This window comes from Cucurbita moschata, unplaced genomic scaffold (assembly GCF_002738365.1).
Source record: "Cucurbita moschata cultivar Rifu unplaced genomic scaffold, Cmos_1.0 Cmo_Scf00024, whole genome shotgun sequence".
NCBI lineage: Eukaryota > Viridiplantae > Streptophyta > Magnoliopsida > Cucurbitales > Cucurbitaceae > Cucurbita > Cucurbita moschata.
In genome coordinates, this window is record NW_019268540.1 from 2,571,940 (window position 1) to 2,597,410 (window position 25,471).

A 25,471-nucleotide genomic window follows, 5' to 3' on the forward strand; every position below is an offset into this window, starting at 1 on the left:
CGTACTTTTATTAGTTGTCTGAGAGTACTGACCTAAGGAGTTTTGGGTCCAAAGGAACAATGTCTAACCTTTAACATGTGGTGTGAGTGGAAGTTGACAGGGTTTTTTCGTTCACCGTAATTAGAGATGTCCACGGGGTTGGGGTTGGGTGTGATCTCCGCCCTTTTCATTTTTTGGCTTTTTGAAGTATTTCGTTTATTTTTGTGGCGTTTGAGGTCATGATTCTTGAAAAATATTCTGACGCTAGCTTGGTGGATAGAGATGGGACTGGATAGAGATGGGACGCTTTTGTATGTTGGTAGCTCATGGGACGCATTTGTATGTTGGTGCATCTCCTAATCATGGGTGCCCGTAACTTAGTGGATAGAGCATTTGTTTCTAAGCTCGACCCCTACTTTCACCCATGGATGGTGCCTATGTGTTATATGTTGGTGCATCTCCTGACCATTGGTGCCCGTAGCTTAGTGGATAGAGCATCTCTTGACCATTGGTGTCGCTAGCTCGGTGGATAGAGATGAGACTAGATAGAGATGGGATGCTTTTGTGTGTTGGTAGCTCATGGGACGCATTTGTATGTTGGTGCATCTCTTGACCATGGGTGCCCGTAGCTTAGTGGATAGAGCATCTCTTTCTAAGCTTGATCCCTTCTTGCACCCATGGATAGTGCCTCTGCCAACATCTCCTAACCATTGGTGCCTCATGGATAGTGTCGGTGCCTTATATGATGGTGCATCTTCTAACCATTGGTGCCTGTAGCTTAGTGGATAGAGCATCTGTTTCTAAGCTCGACCCTTACCTGCACCTATGGACAATGTCTGTGCCTTACATGTTAGTGCATCACTCGAATGTAGAGCATAAGTACCCTTGCCTAGCGTTTATGAACAGTAATGCCCGTGAGACAGGTACCTCAAGCACCCCTCACTTAAGACGACATTCTGACCTTCAGCACCTCTCGTCCTTGGATCTATGGCCTCTGTGGTTATGGGAGAAACATGACTAGAAGAAAACCGTCTTAGTCTCGGCCTTCGGCCTTCGCTAATATAAGCCTAGAATTGTAATTCAATTCAAATCTGTTCAGCTTTATTCCCATTCCCACTTGGCTTGGTCAACATATCCATGGTGTAAATAAATTGAAATGAACACATCTCCTAACCACTGAAAGTCAATAAGTTGAATCCCACAACAGAAGTCAATCTACATTTTCATACCAAGTAACAGGCAGAACTGAAATTATGTTCATGAACAGAAAACAAAGTAGCAGGAAAATGAAGACCTCTCTTGCTCTTTCTTTTTTTCACTCTTCGAGGAAGGGGGCAAAATTTAAGACATTCCTTTTATTGGTAGAGCTAGGCGAGGTCTACTCAGCCAGACGAGATGAGGGTCGAGGTAGACGTGTAGTCGGTACCAAAAACAACGTTTACAAAGGCAACATAGGGTAATTCAAAAGATCACTAAATGACTGCAACATGAGGATATGCCCTGCTTTTCGACTCTCCCTAAGCAAGGGCGCCCGTGCAAGCGGTGGCTGGAGATGGGTTAGGCTGTTTCTTTGTTGAGTTGTATTTTTTGGTAATGAATCTGCAATAGAACAAGAACTGAATGTATAAATATAATGTTCTAAGAATTGAGGATGCTTTTTAGACTTTAGTTAGGGTGTGAGATCCCACATTGTACAAAGATCAAGGTGAAACTCGTTAACTTTCAGAAAGTGACTTTAGTTAGGGTGTGAGATCCCACATTGGTTAAGGAAGAGAACGAAATGTTCTTTATAAGGGTGTGGAAACATCTCCTTAGTAGACACGTTTTAAAAACCTCGAGGGGAAGCCCGAAAGGGCTGTCCAAGAAAGACAATATCTATTAGCAGTGAGCTTGGACTGTTACAAATGATATATCAGAGTCAGACACCGGCCGATGTGCCAATGAGGAGGCTGAGTCCCAAAGGAGGGTGGACAAGAGGCGGTGTGCCAGCAAGGACGATGGGGACCGAAGAGGGTGGATTGCGAGATCTCACATTGGTTGGGAAGGAGAACAAAACAGTCTTTATAAGGGTGTGGAAACATTTCTCTAACAGACGCATTTTACAAACATTGAGGGGGAAGCACGAAAAGGAAAGCCCAAAGAGGACAATATCTACTAGCGGTGGACTTGAGCTGTTACATAGAACTGACTAAATCGAGTCAATTCGATCCGTTTAAACTATCCTTTTCAGTTGGTTTGATTTTCTTAAGCATAAAAATTGTAAAGATGGTTAGTCGGTTCGATTTGGTCGGGTTTTTTCTGGTCTGTCTTTTAAAAAAAGCTGATTTTGACATGGATAGTTTTTCTTAAACCGACTCGAACTCTCACTTAGACTCCTAACTCGAGTTAAGAATACAATTTCCAGTGAGTATCAGAACAAAAGCCAGAGCAAAATGAGATACATAGATCTTGGCATTACCTGAAGAAGTCCCTCCATAATAACTCAAACATCAGCCAGTTTGTTCCAGTGCCATTGCCACCATCATGCTTCCTGTTACCAGAAAAGGTTCCACACATAAAAAAATGATCTCAGTGATTAATGTTTGTTTTTGAGAACTACTTTGATTTGGCAATGTTGCCACAAAACAATGAAGGCGATGGGCGTTCATATGCACCTGGAAACGGTTTTGTTAAGTTCATCGAACACTGATCGAGGTGAAATGCAACCCATGGTTAGCCACGGAGAAATTTTGTTTGAAAAGGTAGCACCATATATGCTATTCTGAGCTCCGTTGTTCGTCGCCTTCGGTGGTTGAGATCGACATTCAGCTGCGTATTTTTGAAGCCTATGAAGCGCTTCGGTCTCCCCTCCCACTTGAGAAGTATTGGGAGCTAGCCATCCTTCCTATATGATGAAGTTAACAATGTTGATACATTTCAAGAAAAGTAGAGAATATATGAAGAGATATGTGAAGAGTGAAATGTCACAGAGCAAGGTCTGTTGTCATCAAATGATTTGTTCTCTCAGTTGTGAACTCATATGGTCCTCTTTGGACTTTCCCTCAAGGTTTTTAAAACACATCCGCTAGGGAGAAGTTTTTACGTCCTTACAAAGAATACTTCGTTCTCTTCCCCAACTGATGTGGGATCTCACAATCCACCCCCTTCGGGTCCAGTGTCCTCGCCGGCACTCATTCCCTTCTCCAATCAATGTAGGACGCCCTAATCCATCCCCCTTCAGAGCCCAGCGTCCTTGGTTGGCACACCGCCTCATGTCCACCCTCCTTCGAGACTCAGCCTCCTCACTGGTACATTGTCCAGTGTCTAGCTCTAATACCATTAGTAACAGCCCAAGCCCACCGCTAGCAAATATTGTCCTCTTTGGGCTTTTCCTTTCGAGATTCCCCTCAAGGTTTTTAAAACACGTCTACTAGGGAGAGGAGTTTCCACACCCTTATAAAGAGTGCTTCGTTCTCCTCCCCAACCAACGTGGGATCTCACAAAAGACAACGCTAAACTTCAAGAAATCAGTTCAACTCGTGAAAACTTAAAATGGTTTCAAGAACAACAATCTAGAACATGTATTTGCAGCACGAAAAACCCAAACAATCATAGTCCAAATCAACAAAGGGCATGCCAAAACTAATACATTTTCAAGAGAGCACCATTTCCACTTAGTTCAACTAGCAGATTTTGAGTTAATCTTGAGCACATACTATCATTGTTAGTCCTCTTTGCTACTACGATAACAACAGGATGAGTATCAATGTCATGTCCAAGAAGTAGTAGAAAGCTTAAAGCATTTTCTTGAAATATGATAGCCCAATTGAACACAACAGCAGAACAACAGCAGAACAACCCTCCAATTCGGTCAAAGAAGCAAAAACAAAACGAAATTCAAGTAGAAATGAAGGATAAGAACAAACCTTAGACATAGCCACAGGTTGGTTGAGACCCAATTCAGACAAAGAAGGGATATCCCCAGGCTCTACATCACCACGAGAAGGCAAACCCTTCATCTTATCCAAAGCTTCAATCGTCTTCCTCACACTCAGCCCTTGAACTCTCTCTCTAAACGCCCCATGGCTCGACGGCATATCTTCCATTTTGAACGGCAAATCATCGATATGATACAAAGTGCTTCCCCAAAAGTACTTAACCTCAACATTCTCTTCCTTCATCGCACTCTCAATCCGCTCCTCAGTCTCCATTTCATCGTGAGAAACCTCGTAATGAGCATAAATTCCATCAGCACCAATTTCCTTAGCCAATTCAGCAAGAACAGTTTCAGGTTTTCCAATTCGAACAACGAGATTAGAACCCCTAGCTTGGAGATTCTTCCGCAAATCCGAGACGGATTCAATCACAAATGTGGCTCGGTACGGTCCAGTTTTATCGAATCCAGACGAAGACTTACCGTAATCTCTCGGATCGAAACAGTAAACAGGCAAAACGGAGATGGAATCATTATTAGCTGAATTTAGGCATTCATTATCGTGAATCCGTAGATCGTTACGGAACCAAACGATGGTAGCTCGACGCATCCCGGCGCCATTGGAGGGTTCTGAAGGGCGGCGGGGGCCTAAAGAGAGAGGAATTTGAAGAGGGTTAGCAGAAACGGTGGATTTGAGGGAGATTTTAGGGGGACAGAGCGAAGAACAGGAAATGGGTAAGTGAGAAAGAGAAGCAGCTTGAGTGGGGACATTATCCTTGTTTGGCTGCCGAGAAAACAACCCAGAAAATCTGGGTTGGACAAGAAAATTTGAGGGAATGACGGTTGAGAGAGATAAAGTGAGAGAAGCGACGGCAAACGGCGGCGAGTGAACTGGAACGGGCGGAGACTGGTCCTCCGATGAGATGGGTTCAGGATTTTCAAGGATTTGGGGGTTGGGATCCATGATTGAAGCTTGAAAGACGGGGAAGAAGATAAGATTTTGAGGCGCTCTCAACAAATTTGCGCCGCGGGCTGCGTATGAGAGGATTTGAGGGGGTGGGTTGGTGGAGTCAGTGAGGATTAGAGAGCGGAAAAGTGCAGATATTTTTATTTATTTTTTTATCTAAATATTTGGTCTAAACTGTACGGCGGCGCCTACCGTTGCTGAAGATTGGCTGTCGCATCAATATTTACACTATAATATTTTTTTATTTTAGTTTTTTAGAATTTTAGATTATAATTTTCTTTTTGCTGTTTTTTTTTTCTAATTTATAAATTTGGGTCAATTTTCTTTTTGTATAATGGAAACAAAATTAGAGTATTTAATGATGTATTTAGTTTCGATATCTAATTTTATTTTTAAGAAACATACATAATATTTGGAAGGTTTATATGAATTATTATGTAAAATGGACTAAAAAAATATTTAAATATCCATTTGATCGGCTAGTTTAATAAATTTAGGTTTTTTAATCGATATATTAGGTCAAATTGTAATTTTGCGTTTAATAAACCTTTCAAATGACGTAGTTATGTATACACATTTAATCGTTTAAAATTTATATAGAAATAAAATTCAATATTATGTTGAATATTTAAGTTTAATAATTTATTAAATAAAAAATTAAATGTTTCTAAATTTGTAATTTTACTATTTTCAGTTAAGTTTCCTATATCGTGACAAGTCTCGTGCCGCTAAACCCTAAACTCTAAACTCGTGATTATTTCCTAAATTAGAGGATGTGAGTCTTAGTCATTTTTTACTGCCTTCGAGGAGGCTCAACTCCTTTTCTTTTAGAGTCATTTGTTCGACATTTGAGGATTTACCAATCTATTGGCACGACTAAGTTTAGAGCATGACTCTGATGCCATGTTAGACAAACACGGCTCTCCACACTGGACAAAAATCACATTGCATTAGTAATTTATACCGGTTTAATGCTTAAGATATGTACTTCAAAGTAAGCATAACTTAACATACATTGACATGCACTTTCAACCGAAAAGTTAGTTATTTTTTAGCTACAAAATAATAAATTTAACCTAATTCTTTAGGAGAAGCAAACCGTCTTAGTTTGAAGAGTAGTTTGAAGAGTTACTCGAAGGGTGATGACTTTTCAAGTGCTCAAAGACCTATTCTAAAGGCCCTTATTAAGCACCGGAAAAAAGTCATTCCAAAAAGGCTCGAGTTCAATACGAAATTATAACATCAATCTCATCTCATCCAATACCCCTCCCTATTTCAACATTACTAGCAACATAACTTTTTTATTTCGTATCAACAAATAATTTTCAATCTACGTTTCATATCAAAAAAGAAGATAATAATTATACAGATCAAAATTGTATTGAACAAAAAATCATACAAATAGAACATAAATAAAAGCCTAACACTATTATCAGATTGCCTCGTTTCAAAATTTATCAAAACCTTTTACAAATTAGATCTTCTTACCTTTGCCTGCAGCGAGCCTCGCCATAAGGAAAGCCATGAATGCTCTCTAAAAACCATGGCTGTCCTTCAAGGTGTAGTAGACAACAATTGGATATTAGGCCCCAGCTTTCATCTTCTTGACCGATTTTCCATTGTTGGTTTTACTTCTTTTTCTCTTTTGTTTCTGTCCACTCTGTTTGTGCTCCTCGACTTTTCGTTGCGTATCAACTTCCTTAAACTCGATCGGTTTTATAATGACTCCAGACTTCTTCACAACCTGTGTAAAGGAATGTCGAGGAGGAGCTCTTATTAGGAATATAAAGAAGGGTCTATCTGTAATTTTAATGCAAAATGAGTTGCTGACCTCGGGACGATTAAGAGCTCCAATTGTAGATGTCGGGTTGAAGTCGGGGCCGATAGGCATACGGATGCTCTGCTCAAATACCTCCTTCGCCGTATAAGGAAAAGGCAGTGTCTTTGTATAGAGTTTCTCAGCCTGTCAAATTGAAATGCCAAAACGAATGATGCACAAGAACAGACAATATCAAAAGGTTCATGGGAAGTAGATCTAATAGAAACTTTCACAAATGCTGAGCAACTGACCTTTTTATCCAATTTCTCAGAGATGATAACATGTTTGAGATTTGCATCCTTCCTGTTCTTGAGAACTTCCTGCCTCTTCTTGTTTGCACGGTCATGTTCTTCCAGCATCCAAGAAGGTAAGCCTTTTTTCTTCTGGACATTAGTCCATTGGCCCCATCCAGGTAGTAGAACAGGCTTTTCAGGTTCAGGATTTTCTTCATTAAGAATTTCCTCTTTTTGCCTCTCAAATTCTTCCTCTACGTTGTCTCCAGCAAAAGCTTGGTGAATCAACTCTGCTTGAGATGGAAGTTCATATGCCTTATTATTAGCCGAGGAGAAAACCCCTTCGACCATGAGCTCGTGGTCCGAGTCGCTTTGATCATCCACATCTTGCACGGTTTCCTGTACCAGATCAAGGAGAAATATAATGCCATCAAACAAATACAACAATCATAACACCACCAAAATTGATAGATGAAAACGGTCATACCTTTGGAACTGGACCTTGTAAAGCTGGTTTAGATGCAGTGGCGGTGGATGCAGAATCCACTTTTTTTTCAATATTTTTTGCCTGCATATATAGAACACATACTAGTTTTATAAACATTTTGCTCAAAAGAAAATGTTTCTACAAAGAGGAGATGATTAAACAAACAATGAAAGAACAAAACATTCAACCTTTTTCCATGTGTCTGATGCAAAAATGGCAACTTCATACGTCGTCTTAGGACCCGGATCTCTAACAGTTTCATCAAAGCTCTGGGCAAGAAGATAGAGGGAAAAGAACGCTAATTCAGCAATAAGAAGAATTTAAATGCACCAGAGACAGACTAAAGAATTTAAAGAAACATTTCATACTTTAAAAACTGAACTATGATGCCTTTTCGAGTCTGCGCCGAGAATATCAGAACCAATATTTTCATCAACAATTAAACTGCTATTTTTATCATCCCCAGCATCCTCCACGCCTTCTCGAGTCTCAGTGTCATCTTCATCGTCTGTATCACCATAATATTCTGGCTTTGTCTTCTTCCTTGGTTCTGGAGCAGATTTTTTCATTCCACCAAAGGTTCTTCTACCACTAGTAGTTTCTGTCTTTATATTCTCTGTCTCAGAATTATTAAGCTGCTTTGAGAGCAATTCGAACTCCTGGATGGCAAGCTTGGCTTCTTCAGCAGCTGCCTCTTCCCTTTTCTTCATCCCCCGTACCTACGAGAACAAGGCAGGTCAGGAAACAGCCAAAATGTTTTACGTACACAACGCCACAGACTATAACGAGCATTTATACCATGAAAGGCAAAGCAAGCAATCCTGAGTTGGGAGCTTCATCCCCATCTTCTAATGCTTTTAAAGTCTTGTCTTTTGCTCTCTCCAGCAATTTTGATGCCTTGCTGTGGTTATTATCCTCTGTTTGATCATCTGAGTATTCTTCATCACTACTTTCATCACTGCTACTACCACTGCTACTATCTTTCAATGTGTTCATTTTACGAGTCAAAGTAGCATGCTGGTGGAGTTGCTCAGCTATTGCCGCTCGTGTACCTTCATCTTGAGCATCCAAACCACGACTTAAAATGCGCTTTGCCCACTGTGAGCTATTTTTATGCTTCAAAGTCATGCGCTCCTGCATGGAAACAGAGATTGAAAAGATTGAAGCTTTGGCAGATATTACTAAGGAAAGATCATTATGAGGAACATAATAAAATCTCTATCCAGTTGAGATATCTATCACAAATTATAAAAATAACTGTACAAATAATCACCTCTGCCCGTTTAAACTCTTGCTTCATCGCTAATTCTTTAGCAGCATCAGGGTCCATTTCAATATGGGCAGACGCCCCTTTCACTCTATCCTTCTTCAACAGGCGATGGTATGTTTTTGATTTAATTTTTTTAATGTGTTTTGCTTTCGTCTCGTGACGAAAAAGAAGGCTGCGCATTTTAGCAATACGATTCTGACGATCCTTCTCATCCTCAAACGATACCTGCCAAAATTTAACAAAAAACTATCAACCGTCAACCTAAACATGACAAGATGACCCATGCAATATTCAAAACAATTGTGAGACTTACATCCAAACAGTCCCACCTAATGGCAATACACAAATTTTAAGACTCAAAACTTAAAGACATACAGACTCGGAAAATTAGATTTTAAAATCAATAGGTAATTTGTATGTTTACTATAGGTTAAATATATACCATGTGAAAACTATTTTAGAAGACAAAAAATATTCACGGATGAGTATACCATAGACTATTTAGAATCCACAATCCAAAAGCATATTAATCATGCTAGTTTTATCATCAAGTTCAATGCAAAGTCCAGCCTCCATAAGGAACATACATGATTAGATTTATGGAATCTCATCTGCATTTTATCCAACACAGAGTTCAATTGACACAAAAATGGCAGGATTTTACTACCATTAAGGTTTATTAATTAAAAAAAAAACTAAATAAATTAAAGACAGCAAACATCTCCAACACAATACCTAAGTAGTCATATGACATCAATAAGTTTTGAAGAACAGACATTTACGGAATATGAATATGAGGAAGAACTAAAAAGGAACTAAACAGTAGCAATACGTGGCTAACCGCATGAGAAAGCACCATGGGCCCAAATACCTTGTTTAATTCAAGAAGCTTAGAACCATCTTTTCTGTGAGCTTCCATGATCTTCCCATCATGGACAAGTGAAGCAATTTTCTTCTCGATTTCAGTTCTAGGTTCAAATTCAGAAGCTATTGCTCCTACAGTAGAATACCCTAAATCTACTTCTTCACCTAAGTACAAGGTAGGAGCTTCCCGATTCTTCTTGACTATAGGCTCCCACTTACTGACTTCTTTCTTCGACTGTTCATAAGCCACTTTCCTCTCCACTCTTTGCAGATCGGCTTTAGGAAGTGGAGCTTGAAGTGCCATCGATTTTTTCTCTGTTTGATGTGTCCTCTTTTTAAGCATGCTATAGCCAGGTTTTCCTTGAAGAGGATCAAGCAGGTCATCAATGCTAATGCGTCCATTACCATCCAAAACATCACGACTGGGATTATATTCTGACTCTTGATATGCCTCAGATATAACAACATTATTTTTCTTCTTTCCTGAAGATAAATCATCAACAGTCAAATTAAGATCGGAAATTCAAACGATCCATAGAATCTTTTTTCTGCACTAGACCAAACATTTTAAGCTACTAAGTAAAATAAATAAATAAAGATATTAAAACAGACATCTGTCTCATGCAGGAAACTTATTAATTTCTACAAAGAAGATTAAACATTTAAATTATTAATTTTTAACTAAGGAGAAAATGATGAAATAGAATATTTAAAATCTCTGATTATGATACCAGATAATATAACCACTAAAACAAAAAAAAAATTGAACTATTAGGTTAAGATAACAAAGATAAAGCTTTTAGGGATATAATACGGAGAAACAACTTTAAGTTAACTTGAAATGGCAGGGGCAAAATAAACATAGAGGAAGAGTAACTATCACAAAACTACCCTAGAAGATCAATCTCTCATAATGAGGTGTTGGGATATAGACAGATTAAGGATGATATGGTTCCAAAGTTTAAATCCCAGAGCAAACCTGCATACTCTTTCATTCTTTTTATTCAAATTGCATACATAATCCTGCATGATATAACAACATTACCTTCAAATGCTTCACGAGGCATTCCCGTAATACTTTGTAACATCCTAGCATGACTACCATCATCATCATTTTTAGGATCGGCATCATCTGAATCTTCAATCAAGTTTCTTTTACCATCCCTTTCATCAATGTCTTCTTCGTCATCGGAGAATACATCCTCATCCTATAATAAGACAAAGCATCAAGAACCAAGCAAACCAACCATGGGACACAAAATGCATGTAATGGATTCACCCACCAAAGACTGAACAGTGGAATTTGTGGCATACAAAGTTGACCCTTAGATACAATATTGAGCCACTGTTTATGAAGTGATCCATTCTTTCTAACTTACCGAGACTACACATTCTTTCAAGATACAGATTTCTAAACTGAGGAAAGGCTCAAAGATGTAATTTTGTTAACTTCATTTTACTATACTAATATTTTACATGTTTCTACATCTAAATTCCTCGGCATCGTTTTGATCCTTACAGTTACAGAATAAATTCTCAACTTCAAGGCAAAGAGAAAATCAAATAACATTCATTAATTCAACGTGTAACGTGAACAAATTTCAAAGAAACGTAACAAAAGCTAAAAAAGAATAAACAGTGAACCAAAATAATGACTCTTACCTTAAAATCATCGGGCAGCTTGTAATCATAGTTATCAACTGTATCGTAACGACGGTTCTTCCTGGACTCCTCCTCAGGAACAGCCTCTTCATACTCATAAACATCCCCGGCAAAAGTATCTCCCTCATCAAAATCACTAACCTCATTATCATCGCCCTTCATTTGATTGACTTCTCTCTGCAATGAGGGTGCCAATCGAGGACCTCCTCTGTTATGTCTCCTCTTATCACTGCCCTTGTTCTTCTTCTGAAATACTTTAGAGTCTTTTCTATTGTTGCTCCTCTTCCCCTTCTCTTGCATTTTCTTCTGCCTCACTTCCCCCATCACTGCACGTTCAGAATTGAAAATTCAACTCAAGAAGTCAGAAGATGCTAAAAAAATCACGTAAAGTGGCGCTTTGGAAGATTTGGGAGAACAGAAAAAGGAAATTTCTCCAGAGATTAAAGAGATATACAGACGATATAAGCCTCAATTGACAGACATATGCAATGTATAAAAGGCAGACGGTAGCACAAAACAATTCGAAAAGTCCCAATTCGCCGGAGGGATGTTATATATTTTTCTCGGTTGCCATTCTGCTATTGTTATCAAAATAAATAAACAGTCCTCCATTCTCCCATTAGACAAGTCCTGATTTGAGTTTTTGCAAGTTATAAGAAACACAAAGATGGGGAATCGGAGAATACCGTGACAAGAAGAGAGTAGAAAATCAGAGAAGCCGCTAAAGGAAGACTGCAATGGCAAGAGCAGAAGAATACGGCGGCGGTAGCACTGAACCAGAGAGAGGCGGCAGCGACACTGAGCAGGTGAAAGGGAGGAGGAGCCGGCGTGAGGAATAAAAAGGTATGGCCCGTAAGAGTGAAGAAGATGGAAAAGGGTTTAGGGTTTTTTTTTTTTTTAATTTTATTTTTATTCAAGTGTGTATTATTATTAAATAATATGTTTTAATTTAATTACCTTTAAATTTTAATTTACACTTTAAAATTAAATATTAAATTTCAGGATGTATCTATTCTTTACTTTTCATAACACAAATAATTTAAATAAATACTTTATTTTAATTGTAAATATTTTATGAATACTTCATTTTAATTGAAATATCTTATAAAAAAAATTGTCTAAATAAATAATTTTTAAACTATCAAATTATCCATACAAATAAATTTATATGTTATTATTATATAAGCAAATAAAGAAAAAATAGAAATCAGGGTTTAAATACTAAAATCTTTATTAACGTTATTAAAATTAAAAACGATCAAAATTTTATATCTTTACTTCAACCTAAAATATGAAACCATCATCGGTTCGAAACGAGTCATTTTTAATAAAAATTTGACATCTTTAAAGTTGTGTTTGTGGAATAAAGTCAACATTGACTAAACAAATAAAACATTTATTCATTTAAAAACAAGTTCGTAAAAGATTTGTTCTCCATATATGTTAAATTAAAAATACATTATAGGTTAAAAAATTAAATTAAATTTCATTTTTAGAAATTATTATTATTATTATTATTATTTGACTTGTATAAAATTAATTGATATATTAAATATAAAATTGAATTTTATGTTGTAGAGAGTGATACGAGTTCCAATTTTTATTGTACATTAATTTTTAAAAAATGTTTAATAGATTAATAAATAGGTTAAACAAAGCGTCTCCATTATTTTAAAATGTGTTATAATAATAGGAACGAAAAAAAACAATGTGAATATTGTAAATAAATAGAAATATGTAAACATTCATATCAACAAGCCGTCTTAGCTCAGTGGTAGAGCGCGTGGCTTTTAACCACGTGGTCGTGGGTTCGATCCCCACAGACGGCGTTCGTAAGATTTTCTCTTTTATAAAATTCTCTTTTTTCTTTTTGTTTTAAATCGTTGTTTTTCTTATTATTAACTTTTTTTTTTCTTTTAATCAAATATATATATATATATATATATATAAGAATAAAAGATTAAAACTATCGATCTTTAGTGGTAATTGAGCATATTCAAATCAACATGTAAGAATCAACTACTAGGGAGAGAAAACGAGCTGAGAGACAAGTAATATATTACATGATAACCTAAAAAAAACAAAAGTGTAAAATATATGCCTAAATTTTTAAAATTATGAAACATTATTATTATATCTAATAATTTACTAGTCATCTTTTTTGGCATTAAATTAAACTTACAACTTCCAACCCAAAATTAAAAAACTATTTTATTTTAGATTTTAATATGAGATAAGAATTTTGAAAACTATAGCTGATAAAAGAAAATTTAGAAAAAAAATTATAAATTTAAAATTTTAAAAAACATAGTGATTATCAAACCGAGCATTAAATTACCTGAATGCAACAGCATAAAACCTTTCAAACAATGAAAGGTTCGAGAGCGTAATAAGAAGAAGAAAAAAAAAAGGGTGAGGAGACCATGTTGGAGAAGGGGAGCACGTGCAAACAGTTTAGAAATGAAACAACTTGCACGTGCCCTGCTTCTCCAACGAGAACTTCCTCACCCACCATTAAACCTCGAAATCCTGTTCTCTCATCTTTCTCAAAAGGTGAAACATGGAAGATCAAGAAGAAGAAGAAATGGGTATTTATAACAACAACTTAGGGCTATCTTTGGAGAGAGAGAGAGAGAGAGAGAGAAAGAAAGGGAGAAAAAAGTGAGAAGAAAAGCAAAATATTTGGGTTTAGGGTTTATGCCATACCCTCATTCATTATGGTGTAGTGTTTGTTTGTAATGCAAGAAATTTTAAATGACACAAAACAAGCCTCTTCTTCCCTCATAAATACTTCACCAACCCAATTTCTCCCTATATGCAGATTTTATGACGTAAAATCCCCATAGAAATATACCATTATCAAAATTAACAATTTCAAAAGAACAGTACAACAAAGAGTCGAACTTCTAAACCTTCTAAAGTTCAAGAAAATTCATGATAGTTTACCGATTAAACTATGTTCATATTGACTAATTTCCTTTCTCGACTTCAACAAAAAAAAATAGAATTAAATAAACTACGTTCATGTTAGCTAATACGAGTACGCGGTATGAAAATGAATATGCATCAGACCTGGTTGGAATAAATAAATGGCAAACTTTGGATCCATCTCTGAATCAGCAATAGCTCACCATGTCAGAGTCCCCACAACCTGTTTTGCATTTTCTCTCTCTAACCATGAAAATTCAAAATTATATCAGAAAAAAAAAACTTGGAGAGAGGATTTGAATTGAAGAATGAGAATAATAATAATAATGTTGAGGAGATGAGAGATTGCGTGTTTGGTTTCATGGGTTTTGAGTATGGAGGAAGTTTTATCAATTATTATTATTATTATTATTACGATAGTCAGATAGCCCAAATAGCTACATGTCGTCTTATTCTCGTCTCAAATCGAACATAATTTAGTAAATAAAAATTAATCTCATACACCTTTTAAATTTTCATTATTGTCTCTATACAACCGAAATTAATATTTACTAAATGGATCTTTACCATATAACGACCAAATTTCATTAGAGGACATTTCATTACAATAAAAAATGGAAAACGGGCAAGTCAAACAACTTTAAAAAAAAAAACAGAACTTTAGACTAAATTCAAAATGTTAAAAACTAGAAAGAAACGCATTTTAGACTATAGTACCTAGAATTAATTGAATGTTGCAATTTTTTCTTCTATAGTACCTCAACTTGACATGAGCGTTAAAGGAGCTCAAGAATCAATTTTCTTTTTATAAGGGATAAATCATTTATTTTGGCTTTTTGTTAGGTGAGTCTTGAAAGATATGAAATATTTCCCTTTAAGCCGTGTATACGGCTTTTTACTCAACTCTATATATCGATGAGATCAAGTATAGAATTCTATTTACTCATTTTAAATTGAGTATTTGTTTCTCCCTTTTCTGTTATATTTTACATATCTATTAATATTAGTGAAGTAAGATTTTGATAGGCTTAAATCAAACCAAACGAGTAAATAAGATTTTGATAGGCTTAAATCAAACCAAACGAGTAAATAATACGAAGAGTAAAGATGTAATTTGAGGATAGATTGAGGTGAGGTCAGCCAGGAATCTAGAGGGAGACTTTTGAAAGAGAAGCGTGTTGAGATTTACAATTGGACATGTTGATGAAGGGAATTGATTTTTTTATTATTTTTTTTTTGGTAGTGGCGAATGAGGAATGAAGAACAACAACAGAACAAAAAAGTAAGGGGAAAAAAGGTTGTACCTGTTGGGTTTGAAATCTTGGTCTCTGCAATTGATTTTGGAAACTGACCGTAGAGATTATAGAATCTTTTTCCTCGATCTCTCCAACACCATCACTGCAACAAAAATGGGGTTAACTTGTTGCCCATTCACACATCATTTCTTTCACTGCTTTTTCGTTTAAAGATGGACGTATGGAACATGGAAAATGTAACTCAAGCAATGATGTTTTTGGTAAAAAAAAAAATAAAACACTTAAGATTTTTCGTCATTTCAAAACAACCGTTAGAGAAAAAAATCTCTAGAATTGAATTGCCCTACGCCTAAAATTCGAATCAAGATTAGGAATTCAAATTCAGCACCTAATGGCCCGACATTCTCCTACAACATGGTTATGTTACCTATAATAGACCAACACAAGTCCTTTCAACATGTTTTATTCTTACTCACATGCATCCGAAGAAAATTCCTAAGAGGCCACCTAACATGAAATTGCTCCAAATATAACACGTTTAACCATAGAGTTTTTATAATTGAGGCATAAAAAAGAAAACTGCACTTTTTTGGTATAAGTAGTAACTTTCACCTATAAACCTTTTTTAGACCTTCTGTTCTCAAGATCACACTTGAATATCTCAGTTTATTTATACCTTCTGTTCTCAAGATCACACTTGAATATCTCAGTTCATTTATATATCTCTCATTTTTCAAGTGTCACAAGAATATCGGACAAAATAAATATTTAGACATATCAATTTTTCGTTTAACATTCTAACAATTTTTCTTCTCGTATTTAGATAGTTTTTTTAGTTTATTTAGCAGTCAAGTATAATAATTATTCCTCAAATAAATAGTTTTTATAATATTTCAAAAATCAAATATAACAGTATAATTATATTAATGAATGAGTAATTAGTTATAATCATTGAAAGTAAACTTTTTTTTTTAACCAAAGTTTAATTGAATTAAGATAAAATAAGTAATTCTTTTCTTTAATAAAATTTTATTTGTAAAAATGAATTAAATATATATTTGAATAAATTATTATTGATTTAACCTAATCAAATGATTAATTATATTATTTTTGGTAAACCAAGATCAATTAATGAATTAAGTATATTCAAAAGAAACTAACAAATAAAATGACAAACACACCTGAACATTGCTTCTTTCTTTCGCTCTCTTTTTTTCTCCCAACATTTTGCTATCTGCAATAACTTTTTTTTAATATATATAATGAGGAAATAAACAGAATGATTCTTTAACAATATAACATTACAAAGATAACGAATGATTCTTCCCCATATCACCATAAGATAGTAACACTGACCTAAGGGTGAGGCACTTGCAGATGGAAAAGGGCAATGCTTGTGCTGTGCCCTTCAACGTTTAAAATGGAAACTCGCTTGAATAACATAGCGCATCCTAATTTGATCCACATTATACACTATATACTCATTATACAATAAGGAACCCTGAGAGAAGAATCAGAAACGATTTTTCAGACCAAAATTTTGGTGCAAAACATGGCAAACGTATCTTTGCATTAACGAAAACTGTACCTTACGACGATGATTCTGTTTTGGTTTTCCCAAAGGGACGATGACGCCATCATCGAGCGTCAAAGATTCGGAGAGGTTTGGTTCTGTTTGTCCCACTCCTTTCGTGCTGCAATATCAGGCATTAAGTTTTGACTTGCTATGTTTAGATTAAGTAATAATGACCATGAGTTTAGTTTCTCTAAGACCTCGGTAATAACAGGTCACAAAGAGTCAAGCAAATACATGAAACTTTTATATGAGAAAATTTAAAATATATGAGCCGTGTTTACTTTTTCTAGGAGGTCGGTTTAAGGGGACGATCGTAAATAATTTTCACGAGAAGTGATTTTCATAATAGTATCATGACCTGATGATATGAAAAGCAATCTGTTATCTTATGCCATGGTCAATAAGCTTGAAAAGACAAGGGAACAAACCTCAGCTTCCCCTCGGACAACTTGTCAGCATCGTAGTTTGCTTCAAGAAGTTCGACCATGTCACCGAGCGCAACCTAGAGTTTCACAGCTAAACAATTTTATTATATTCAATCAATACAGTGGAAGGTTAGTGTAATCTTCACAGCAAGGATGAATGATAAATAAAATTAACACCACAACTAAACATGGGGCAGGTATAATTAGTCGTACTCAAATCAAATTTCCAAAGCCAACATTTCAAGTGGCACATGACCTGAGCCACTTTGGAACTGTTACCAATTTCCAAATAGCCATAAAATGAAAATATGACATCCAAAAGCCAGGAGCTCATATATATTATTCGTACGATGCACGAACTCCACCTTCCATATTTTTCATGTATACCATATAACGTAAACGCACTAAAAGGTAAATTTGGTGAAGGAGTTTTCAGTGAGTAAATGGAAGGGACAGTTGAGAATTTGTCCTGGGAACCTCGAAGGTGTTTAGGGCAGCGGCTACTTTTCAAGTATATTATTATTAGCTACAGTTCAATAAGGAATATAGAGAAAGTTAAGGAAGAAGTATTCTTAAGTTACTACACCATCCCACAATATTTAGTGACCTCATTCAAATTCACTCCCAGAAAATTATAAAAATAAAAAATAAAAAATAAATAAAAATTGCAGCCTTCGTTGTAAGGTGAAGAACTACCTCACACAAAAGAAGAACACCAGTTGAGGCGACATTAGATGCATAACAATAGTTTGCACTTTTTGAAAACATATCAGCAAAGTAGACCCCCTTTCCAAACATATAACCTGTTACAGGTGCTTCAGGTGGAGCTATGCGTAGACCTGACAAGTTATGCAATTTGCATTGGGCATACCGTAGTTAGACTGAGCAACCACAAATCAAAATTAAGTAATCGCATAAGATCATGCGAGGAAAAGTGAAACTAAAAAAAAAAATGATGACCTTGGGAGAGAATGCCAGTCCAATTTGTAAGCCGAGAACCATGCCACAAGAGCTTCCTGTTCTTTGTGTTAGAAAACTATTCACAGTGTAAAAGAGAATAATTAATAAATAGGATTAAGTCTTTAACAAATACAAGAAAGTAAACGATGACGCCACAGGTAAACGCCAAGCACCTTTTCGAAACGCTCATTTTCTCCCTTCCTTGATACCCTAAATATTTGAACAATATCAACTGTATAATTTGAATGCGTTTTCGCATGTGTATTCAATGCATACTTTGAGACCTGAAAACAAAACAAAGGAAACACAAAAACCAAAGGCTTGTTATTTCTGACCAGCGCAAATAGAGATGAACCCAAGAGGAATGGCTATTAATCCATCCAAAGAAGATAAAACTAGCAAATTAATATACAATCATTACCATAGAGAATTCCTCGGAATCAACTTCAACTGGTGCAAGTTCACAATGAAGGCGTTGGTAATGAGAATACAAGGGGTCTTCCTGTAATAATGACGGAATCAGACCAGTAAACACAGCCTAGCAATAGAATCAGCTGGCTAGCATTCCACAAATCCTTGATCTAGAATATATCGTACGATGTTATAATTCACTGAAAACAGTATAGTCAGGACGTACATCAAATGCAGGAAGTTAGCAATTTCAAGAGGTCAAGAATACTAAATTTATAAGTTTATTTTCGAAAGAAACAAAAATTTATTAGATAAGAATATGCATCATGGAAATAGTATCATAAAAGATTTAGAATGTAAGAATTATAAACATATATAAATTCTATAATTTCAGCTAAGAAAGGCGCTTGGACATGGTAATCGTAGTTCAGTTAATTTGCATACTGACTTAGGCAGTGGGAAAGGAATCGGCATATGCTTCGTTCTTCAGACATGACCAGAAAATTCACAAAAGTTTTAACATGCATTGCTATGTTGAGGAAAAAAAAAAAAAAAACAAGTACCCAACAGTAATACCTGCATACTATTAACTTCCTCCAACAATTTTGTGGCTAGCTCAATTTCACCCAACGCCTCCACCTTCAAGTCAATAAGTACAAAATCATATAGCAGCCAAATATTTAAAGTCTTCTTCAAAATAGTTTTCATTTCCCTAATTATGTCATTTTGGGAAAATCTACATAGTGGAAAGCTTAGGGAGCTTAGAATAACGAGTAACGCCAGCTACTTCAATGGAAAAGGGAAGACAACCATACCATTTCCAACTTGCTTTTCAATTTTTGAGGGGTGTCAATTACAAATTCTCCTGCCATCATAAATGTCGTAGTGGTTTAGTTGTTAGTTTAGATTAAGGCAATATGCAATGGTAAGAAGGAGGGGAGGACTCACGCATCTTCTTAAATCCGAAGTCATGTGGAATTACGGTGTAAAATTCCCTGCAGAAAAAAATTGCAACACATTTGAATGCAGAAGTCAAAACTGAATACGAAAAATCAGGGTATAGAAGTAGAAGAATTATTGTACTCCTTGACATTTCGAGAAATTGAACATGGGCAGATGAGAAAACGTGCACCAGGTCAAACTTACCCACTTAGTTGCTCAAGTAGCCTCTTGTTTGACAGACCAATCACATCAGCAATCCTTTTCAAAACCTCGTAACCCTAAATAATTAGAGACAGCATTATAAATTTTAAAACTAAAGTTCGTCTCTCTGAATAAATAAATTTAAAAAAAAAAAGAAAAAAAAAAAGACAGGTGGCCAGTGCAGGTAAAATTGAAGGAAAACACATAATAGAAGACTTAACTAAGTCATTGAGGAAGTCAAAGACAACCATATGTGCTTTGACTTCAGAACATATTGTTATGCCACCAAAAGTATAATCAGGAATTTGAAAACTAATGAGCAGAAAACGCTATTCCACTCCTAAACCAAGAATCCATGATAAGCACGAGAAACTAAGAATCCGGCATCTAATCTCACAAAGTATTTTAATGACAAATAATTCTTGAAATTTGAAGCACCTTCCTACGTTCTAAGTGCAAGAAAGCCAATATCTTTAAAGACCCACAGTAGTGCCAGCACCTATTCAATCACATTCACGTTTTAACAACATCTACAGACATGATCTTGAAGACATCTTTGTAAGATTATACCAAACACAGTAGAGATATGGTGAAACTCCTATTAGTTCCATGATAATCAATCAATTATAAATAAATGAAAAAAAAGGAAAAAAAACAAGCATTCTTCTAATGGATATCTTAGAATGTTTATAAAAGACATTCCCGTCACAAAGTATTACACGTGGCGATTGAATCTTAACTTTGTCCAAGAACTTAGAATGTCAACAGCTTCTTAAGCTTGTCATAATAAGTGCAAGCAAGTATTTCTAGAATGTCAACAGCTTCTTAAGCTTGTCATAATAAGTGCAAGCAAGTATTTCTTAACTTCGAAGTTGTGAGCACAAAAATATTGGTAACTTAATATGAACAAGACATTCATTTTGAAGCAGACTTCCGATTCCAAATGACAATACAGGAAAGTGTTACATATCCGATAAACTTATGAACCCAGTTGAAACATAAGCAAATAAGAAGCTTCAACAGATCGAGTACTTGCCTTTAAAATTGTAGATTTGCTCAGCTTTCCAAGTGGCAACTTTTCAGCATTGTACCCTAGGATCATTAAAACACAAGTTCCATTTAGAAATTTGAAAAGATCTCTCTTTAGGCAGTTGTACACATTAATTCGTTAAAAAAAAAAAAAAAAAACTCTTAAAATGGATCACTTAATAAAGCATAATTTTCTTCATATCTAATATTAACCTGGTACCTAGGAGGGAAAAAAATTGGAAGTGTATAAAAAGGTCAACTAACCTATTTCCATCATTTGTTGCTTCATCATACTAATGTTGCAAATCAGAGAGATAAACTTTGCAATGCGTGGCTCGAGTTGTGTTTCGCGAGGTTGAATCTCTGAAGTAGATCCACATTTCTCATTGACCTAAAGTCAACAATGGAATCAGAAGAAGCACAATATTAACTTCATTTTCATTTGGGTACAAAGGTCACTTTTTCCTATAGAAATTAACCTTAGTGGGATGTGCAATTCTCATCTCAACGCAAACAAGATAAGACAATGACAATTTTTTCTACATTTCAATTTGTGGGACAATGATGGGTTACATCAACCCTTCTCCAGTTTTCTGAAGTACAACAGATAATAATTACTATTGCATGTCTACTCAAATATCTTAATCTCTATACCAATGAGTTCTATTTTTTTTTTTTTTTTCTATATAAAGGCTTTTATACGTTAAGTAACAAAAAGTTGATTAATTATTTTAGACCAAAGGTTCTACGTCTTAATCATTTAAGAAAATTCCTCATGGAGAATCTTTTCACAGCAAGGAATCCCCAGCCGTAGAGAATTTTAGAAGAATGGAGAACAATTGTCTCCAGCTCCTATTCTCACTCTATTTAGTTGGTACTTCCCACTTTTGCGAGAGCAGAAAGGTCTAAATGAAGAGAGTGCAAGGAAAGCAGTGTTCTTATTTATAAAGAAAGGTCATTGCCAGCGCAGGGACCCTAGTTGGAAGCAAGATATAATGGCTCCATTTAATGATTAGACCCAAAGTTTTATTTTACAAGACATCAGTGAAAGAATTGAAGATGCATTTTTACTGAAACAAGATTTTCTTTAACAATCTTTTATTCATGCATTTTAATTCCAATGTTCCCACTACATACTTGGCAAGATAGCTTCACTCCTAATATGCTGAGTAAAGGAAGTCAATACCAAATTAAAGTACATGAACCTTGAGATTCTCAACCTTCATAAATAAAATAAACATTTGGAATTGTGACCACTTACTGATAATTCTTTTTCATTTTCGCTGTAGTCCATCTCCAGCCAGGTGTAACTCTTTGGGTGACAAATAAAATCTTTTCTGTCAGACCAATTATTCTTGGTTTTAGCAAAGAATTTTTGTTCAAATTCCAGTATTGCACTTTCTTGTGATGTGTAAGGACCTTGTATATTGAATTGTCCCTTCACACCTACTCTTCCCCACCTGGTGTAAAACATGCAAGTACCGCCACCATCAGATTCTGCAAACGATGAAAGTTCCAGCACTTGATGTATCATATACAAATAGATGAAATTCCAAGACGAAAGAAAGAAAACCTTCATTGAAACTGTCATATCTTATTCAACTATAAAATCGAAAGTTCTATAATCTTTAAGAGTTGAGCTTAAAGCCTTATCTATTTTCCCTTTCGGAAAACAATGCAAGCTACACTCTCTGTATTGGAATTTTTTTAAAAAAAAATCTACACCAAAGCAGTAAAACTCTCCTGTGTGATCAGATGCAGGAATTTTGTTCGAACAACTCATCTACTCATAGCCCTAAATCATATCCTTTTTCTAGGTGAGAGAAATGAGTTCGTATTTGTGGAATGGTAAGCTGAAGTAAACCAGAGAATAACATATTTTTTTATAACACAATCCTAAAAAGCAAGGAAAGAGACACAAACAAGTCACAAGCTGAGACAACACAATTATTTACTATAAGATTAAGAAAAGATATATAGAGTGTCAAAATATTTATTCATCCAAATATTTAAAAAATTTATAAGTGCAGTTTAATATTTTTTAAATCATGTATCATACTATCATCTTATAACAAATGATTATAAGGAAGATCCGAAACCTACTATAAGCTTCAAGAAAGGCTCCATGTTAACCTTCAATTCCCACATCCTCATCTCCTATTTTCCATAACTTACCATTGTTTTTTATGATCATATTTCAATTGAGAACTCTTATAATAATTAGCAGTTGTTCATCCACGTGGTCCAGCATTACAAATTTTAATTCTCAAATATTCTTGCTCAACCGAGGTCAAAAATATTGGGAGATTTTTGGTGGCTGATGGACCCAAACAGAACTAAAATGATATTTCAATATAAAAGGAAACAACTACAATATAAACCAAGTAATTCAAGGTACTTGAACTCTCCCTCTCTTGAGAGCACTCAAGTCTAAGCTAACTAAATGAATGCCTACCCTCCTCCTTTCCTCCCCATTCTAGTTATAACAATTCACTATAACAACTTCCCTAACTAAAAACTAATATGCCCTCTGTACTCTAATAACGTTCCTAATTCTATCCTAATAGCATTCCTATCAATGACATCCCTCAGACTTCAAACACACCACATTTACTGTTAAATCAAAATTGACCCAAGTAAACTATGTTCATAGAAACGATAGAAGTTTACCGAGTGCTTGAATCACATAAAACTTGTTATTGTTGTTTCCAACGTTAGTCTGATTCAACATGGCATCGTAGATTTCATCACCCTGCAAATCAATGGTTGCCGTTCATGCTTAGAAGACAAAACAACATGTCAAAAGTTATGATTCGCATTCCAACATCAACTTTCCAGTTAGTCGGAGATATGCATTTTAAAACTATTGGGACTTACCACTTGTAAAACATGATACTGCGTCTTGATTTCATCTGGAAGCCACTGATCCAGCACAGCTGAACCCTTTTTGGTAGCTGTAACAATCTTTTCCTTGGTGCCAACATTTCCATCCTTGTTTGCTGTGAACAAAGCACGAAAAATAAATTCCCCTAATTGAATGATATTGACTGGTAACGACCGCTGGTTCTAAAATATTGTTGTATTGTGGATATTTTCCTTTTACCAACATCAAAACTCTATTTTCGACAATCCTGAAACATTAAAACTCCGACTCGTAATTTACAATTTCTACGTTTTGATGATTGAAATCTGTAGGTTAACTTACTAAATTAGCTTCTAACCACAGGTTTCGCAGCATTGTCTTCTAACGGAACTACATGCTTCGGTTCGCTAACTAATCTAAACATGCCAATAAACAAGTAACTATGAAACGAACGCAATTGATTTTTCTCAATATAAAGAATCACTTCAACCAAAATAAAATTCGATATACCGTCATTTTCATCTACTGCTTCATCCTCTTTTTCCTTCTCACATTCTTCACAAAGCCTCTTCAGCAACTCCTTCTTTGAACCAGTGGAAGAAGTGCCACGACGAACCGCTTCTTCTCGCAGTTGCTGTACATTCATTTCCCGTAACTTCTCAACATCACTGATTAAGTCACTTCCATTCGAATCTTCCGAGTGCCTCCCCCTTCTCTTCCTACCACCAGCAGCAGCAGCAGCAGCATCTTTATCTATCAACGATTTTTCCTCTTCACGAATAGCAGATTCCAGGCGACGAACCTTAATAACCAAAAACAAACACGAACATTACAGTCATCGGAAGCTGAAGAAGAATACGATTCAAAAAAAAAAAAAAAACAAATGATTCGGATTGAAAACCAAAGCCGGCTTAGTTCCAGAGGTATCGAGTCCACGTTGAGCAAGTTGAGTTCGGAGTTCATCCACTTTAAGCCTGTTCGCCATTTTCGCTGGGACGAGCTCCGACACTCCCCTTGCAGTGACATTTACATAAAATTCATGGACACCGAGGGAAAAGCGCTTTCACTTTGTCTTCAAATGAGAAATATAGCACTCAGACTGTAGCCAAAAGACAATTTTGCCCTAAATTCTCTTTACTTTGGGCCCATAGTATTTCTCGCTTGTAAACTCATTATCTTCCACTCAATTAACCAATGTATGACTCACTCCCAATAATCTTCCACAGATAACTCGCTCTAAAGAATTATAATTTAAATAATGAATGAGGAATGATTGAGAAAGTGTAGAGAGATTTTTCTCCATTACCTAAACTTCCATCCCCGACTACGCCGAATCCCTCTTCCGTCTCACTCACTTTTTATGCATAAATATACATCGAGAGGGTTATTTCACTAATTTTAAGAATGGAGGTTATTTTTCCATAATTTTAAGAATGGAGGTTATTTTTCCATAACCTATGAGGAGTTATTGGTGGGAAATTTAAAATGTACAGGTCAGATTAAAAATAATTTTTATTAAAATATTGTTTTCAAAAGTGGTAAAATAAAATGTAATAATAAAAACCTCTATACTTATATTCGGAATAATAATACTTTTAATCAAAGTTGTTTATTTTAAAATGTACACAAATACATTAAAAAAAAAAAAAAAAAAAAAAAAAAAAAAAAAAAAAAAAAAAAAAAAAA

The 25,471-nt window shown here is 35.5% G+C and overlaps 3 protein-coding genes, 1 long non-coding RNA gene and 1 other non-coding gene across 7 annotated transcripts; 2 read left to right on the plus strand and 3 right to left on the minus strand.

Annotated features, from left to right (window-relative positions):
* Positions 1–38: 38 nt before the first annotated feature.
* LOC111460936 lies at positions 39–17,802 on the plus strand. Its single transcript, XR_002713504.1, has 3 exons — positions 39–116; positions 3,483–3,488; positions 17,791–17,802. It is a non-coding gene; the product is annotated as an uncharacterized LOC111460936 (long non-coding RNA).
* LOC111460923 (blue-light photoreceptor PHR2) lies at positions 1,123–4,983 on the minus strand. Its single transcript, XM_023104294.1, has 4 exons — positions 3,885–4,983; positions 2,634–2,863; positions 2,438–2,509; positions 1,123–1,578 (listed from the first exon to the last, which is right to left on the minus strand). Exons 1-4 carry the CDS (start codon positions 4,854–4,856, stop codon positions 1,497–1,499), a joined length of 1,356 nt encoding a protein of 451 aa, XP_022960062.1. The 5' UTR covers positions 4,857–4,983; the 3' UTR covers positions 1,123–1,496.
* Positions 6,179–12,071, minus strand: LOC111460921 (U3 small nucleolar RNA-associated protein 14 homolog A). The gene is made up of 12 exons (XM_023104289.1): positions 11,881–12,071; positions 11,195–11,520; positions 10,578–10,740; positions 9,540–10,015; positions 8,672–8,893; positions 8,197–8,532; positions 7,767–8,117; positions 7,587–7,667; positions 7,399–7,479; positions 6,930–7,310; positions 6,691–6,822; positions 6,179–6,603 (listed from the first exon to the last, which is right to left on the minus strand). Exons 2-12 carry the CDS (start codon positions 11,516–11,518, stop codon positions 6,442–6,444), a joined length of 2,709 nt encoding a protein of 902 aa, XP_022960057.1. The 5' UTR covers positions 11,519–11,520; positions 11,881–12,071; the 3' UTR covers positions 6,179–6,441.
* On the plus strand, positions 12,952–13,023 carry TRNAK-UUU. The gene has a single exon. It is a non-coding gene; the product is annotated as a tRNA-Lys (tRNA).
* On the minus strand, positions 13,862–24,908 carry LOC111460922 (poly [ADP-ribose] polymerase 2-like). 3 transcript variants are annotated; one of them, XM_023104293.1, is made up of 22 exons: positions 24,687–24,908; positions 24,296–24,587; positions 23,800–23,921; positions 23,593–23,674; positions 22,184–22,419; positions 21,187–21,313; positions 20,930–20,985; positions 19,897–19,970; positions 19,699–19,745; positions 19,566–19,615; positions 19,327–19,389; positions 18,761–18,841; positions 18,513–18,623; positions 18,340–18,415; positions 18,076–18,218; positions 17,383–17,456; positions 16,967–17,072; positions 16,735–16,879; positions 16,560–16,612; positions 15,427–15,520; positions 14,267–14,365; positions 13,862–14,005 (listed from the first exon to the last, which is right to left on the minus strand). In XM_023104293.1, the coding sequence occupies exons 1-18, from the start codon at positions 24,768–24,770 to the stop codon at positions 16,787–16,789; spliced, it is 1,917 nt and encodes a 638-aa protein (XP_022960061.1). In that variant the 5' UTR covers positions 24,771–24,908; the 3' UTR covers positions 13,862–14,005; positions 14,267–14,365; positions 15,427–15,520; positions 16,560–16,612; positions 16,735–16,786. The 3 variants fall into 3 exon arrangements, with proteins under 3 accessions (XP_022960061.1, XP_022960059.1, XP_022960060.1); XM_023104291.1 differs by lacking the exon at positions 13,862–14,005 and having other exon boundaries at positions 14,022–14,365; XM_023104292.1 differs by lacking the exon at positions 13,862–14,005 and having other exon boundaries at positions 14,022–14,365; positions 16,560–16,621.
* Positions 24,909–25,471: the final 563 nt, after the last annotated feature.

What these genes read in the sequence shown, in the direction of transcription:
- LOC111460923 (XM_023104294.1), bottom strand. Translation starts at nt 4,856, where the DNA reads ATGGATCCCAACCCCCAAATCCTTGAAAATCCTGAACCCATCTCATCG. An exon ending in AACCTGTGGCTATGTCTAAG is followed by an intron (nt 2,864 to 3,884) that starts GTTTGTTCTTAT and finishes TTCATCATATAG; the next exon opens with GAAGGATGGCTAGCTCCCAA. An exon ending in CTTAACAAAACCGTTTCCAG is followed by an intron (nt 2,510 to 2,633) that starts GTGCATATGAAC and finishes TTCTGGTAACAG; the next exon opens with GAAGCATGATGGTGGCAATG.
- LOC111460921 (XM_023104289.1), bottom strand. Translation starts at nt 11,518, where the DNA reads ATGGGGGAAGTGAGGCAGAAGAAAATGCAAGAGAAGGGGAAGAGGAGC. An exon ending in CATCAGACACATGGAAAAAG is followed by an intron (nt 7,480 to 7,586) that starts GTTGAATGTTTT and finishes CTATATATGCAG; the next exon opens with GCAAAAAATATTGAAAAAAA. An exon ending in CTGAGAAATTGGATAAAAAG is followed by an intron (nt 6,823 to 6,929) that starts GTCAGTTGCTCA and finishes TCAATTTGACAG; the next exon opens with GCTGAGAAACTCTATACAAA.
- LOC111460922 (XM_023104293.1), bottom strand. Translation starts at nt 24,770, where the DNA reads ATGGCGAACAGGCTTAAAGTGGATGAACTCCGAACTCAACTTGCTCAA. An exon ending in AAAATGAAAAAGAATTATCA is followed by an intron (nt 21,314 to 22,183) that starts GTAAGTGGTCAC and finishes TGTTGACTTTAG; the next exon opens with GTCAATGAGAAATGTGGATC. An exon ending in TTGTCCGAGGGGAAGCTGAG is followed by an intron (nt 17,073 to 17,382) that starts GTTTGTTCCCTT and finishes CTGATATTGCAG; the next exon opens with CACGAAAGGAGTGGGACAAA.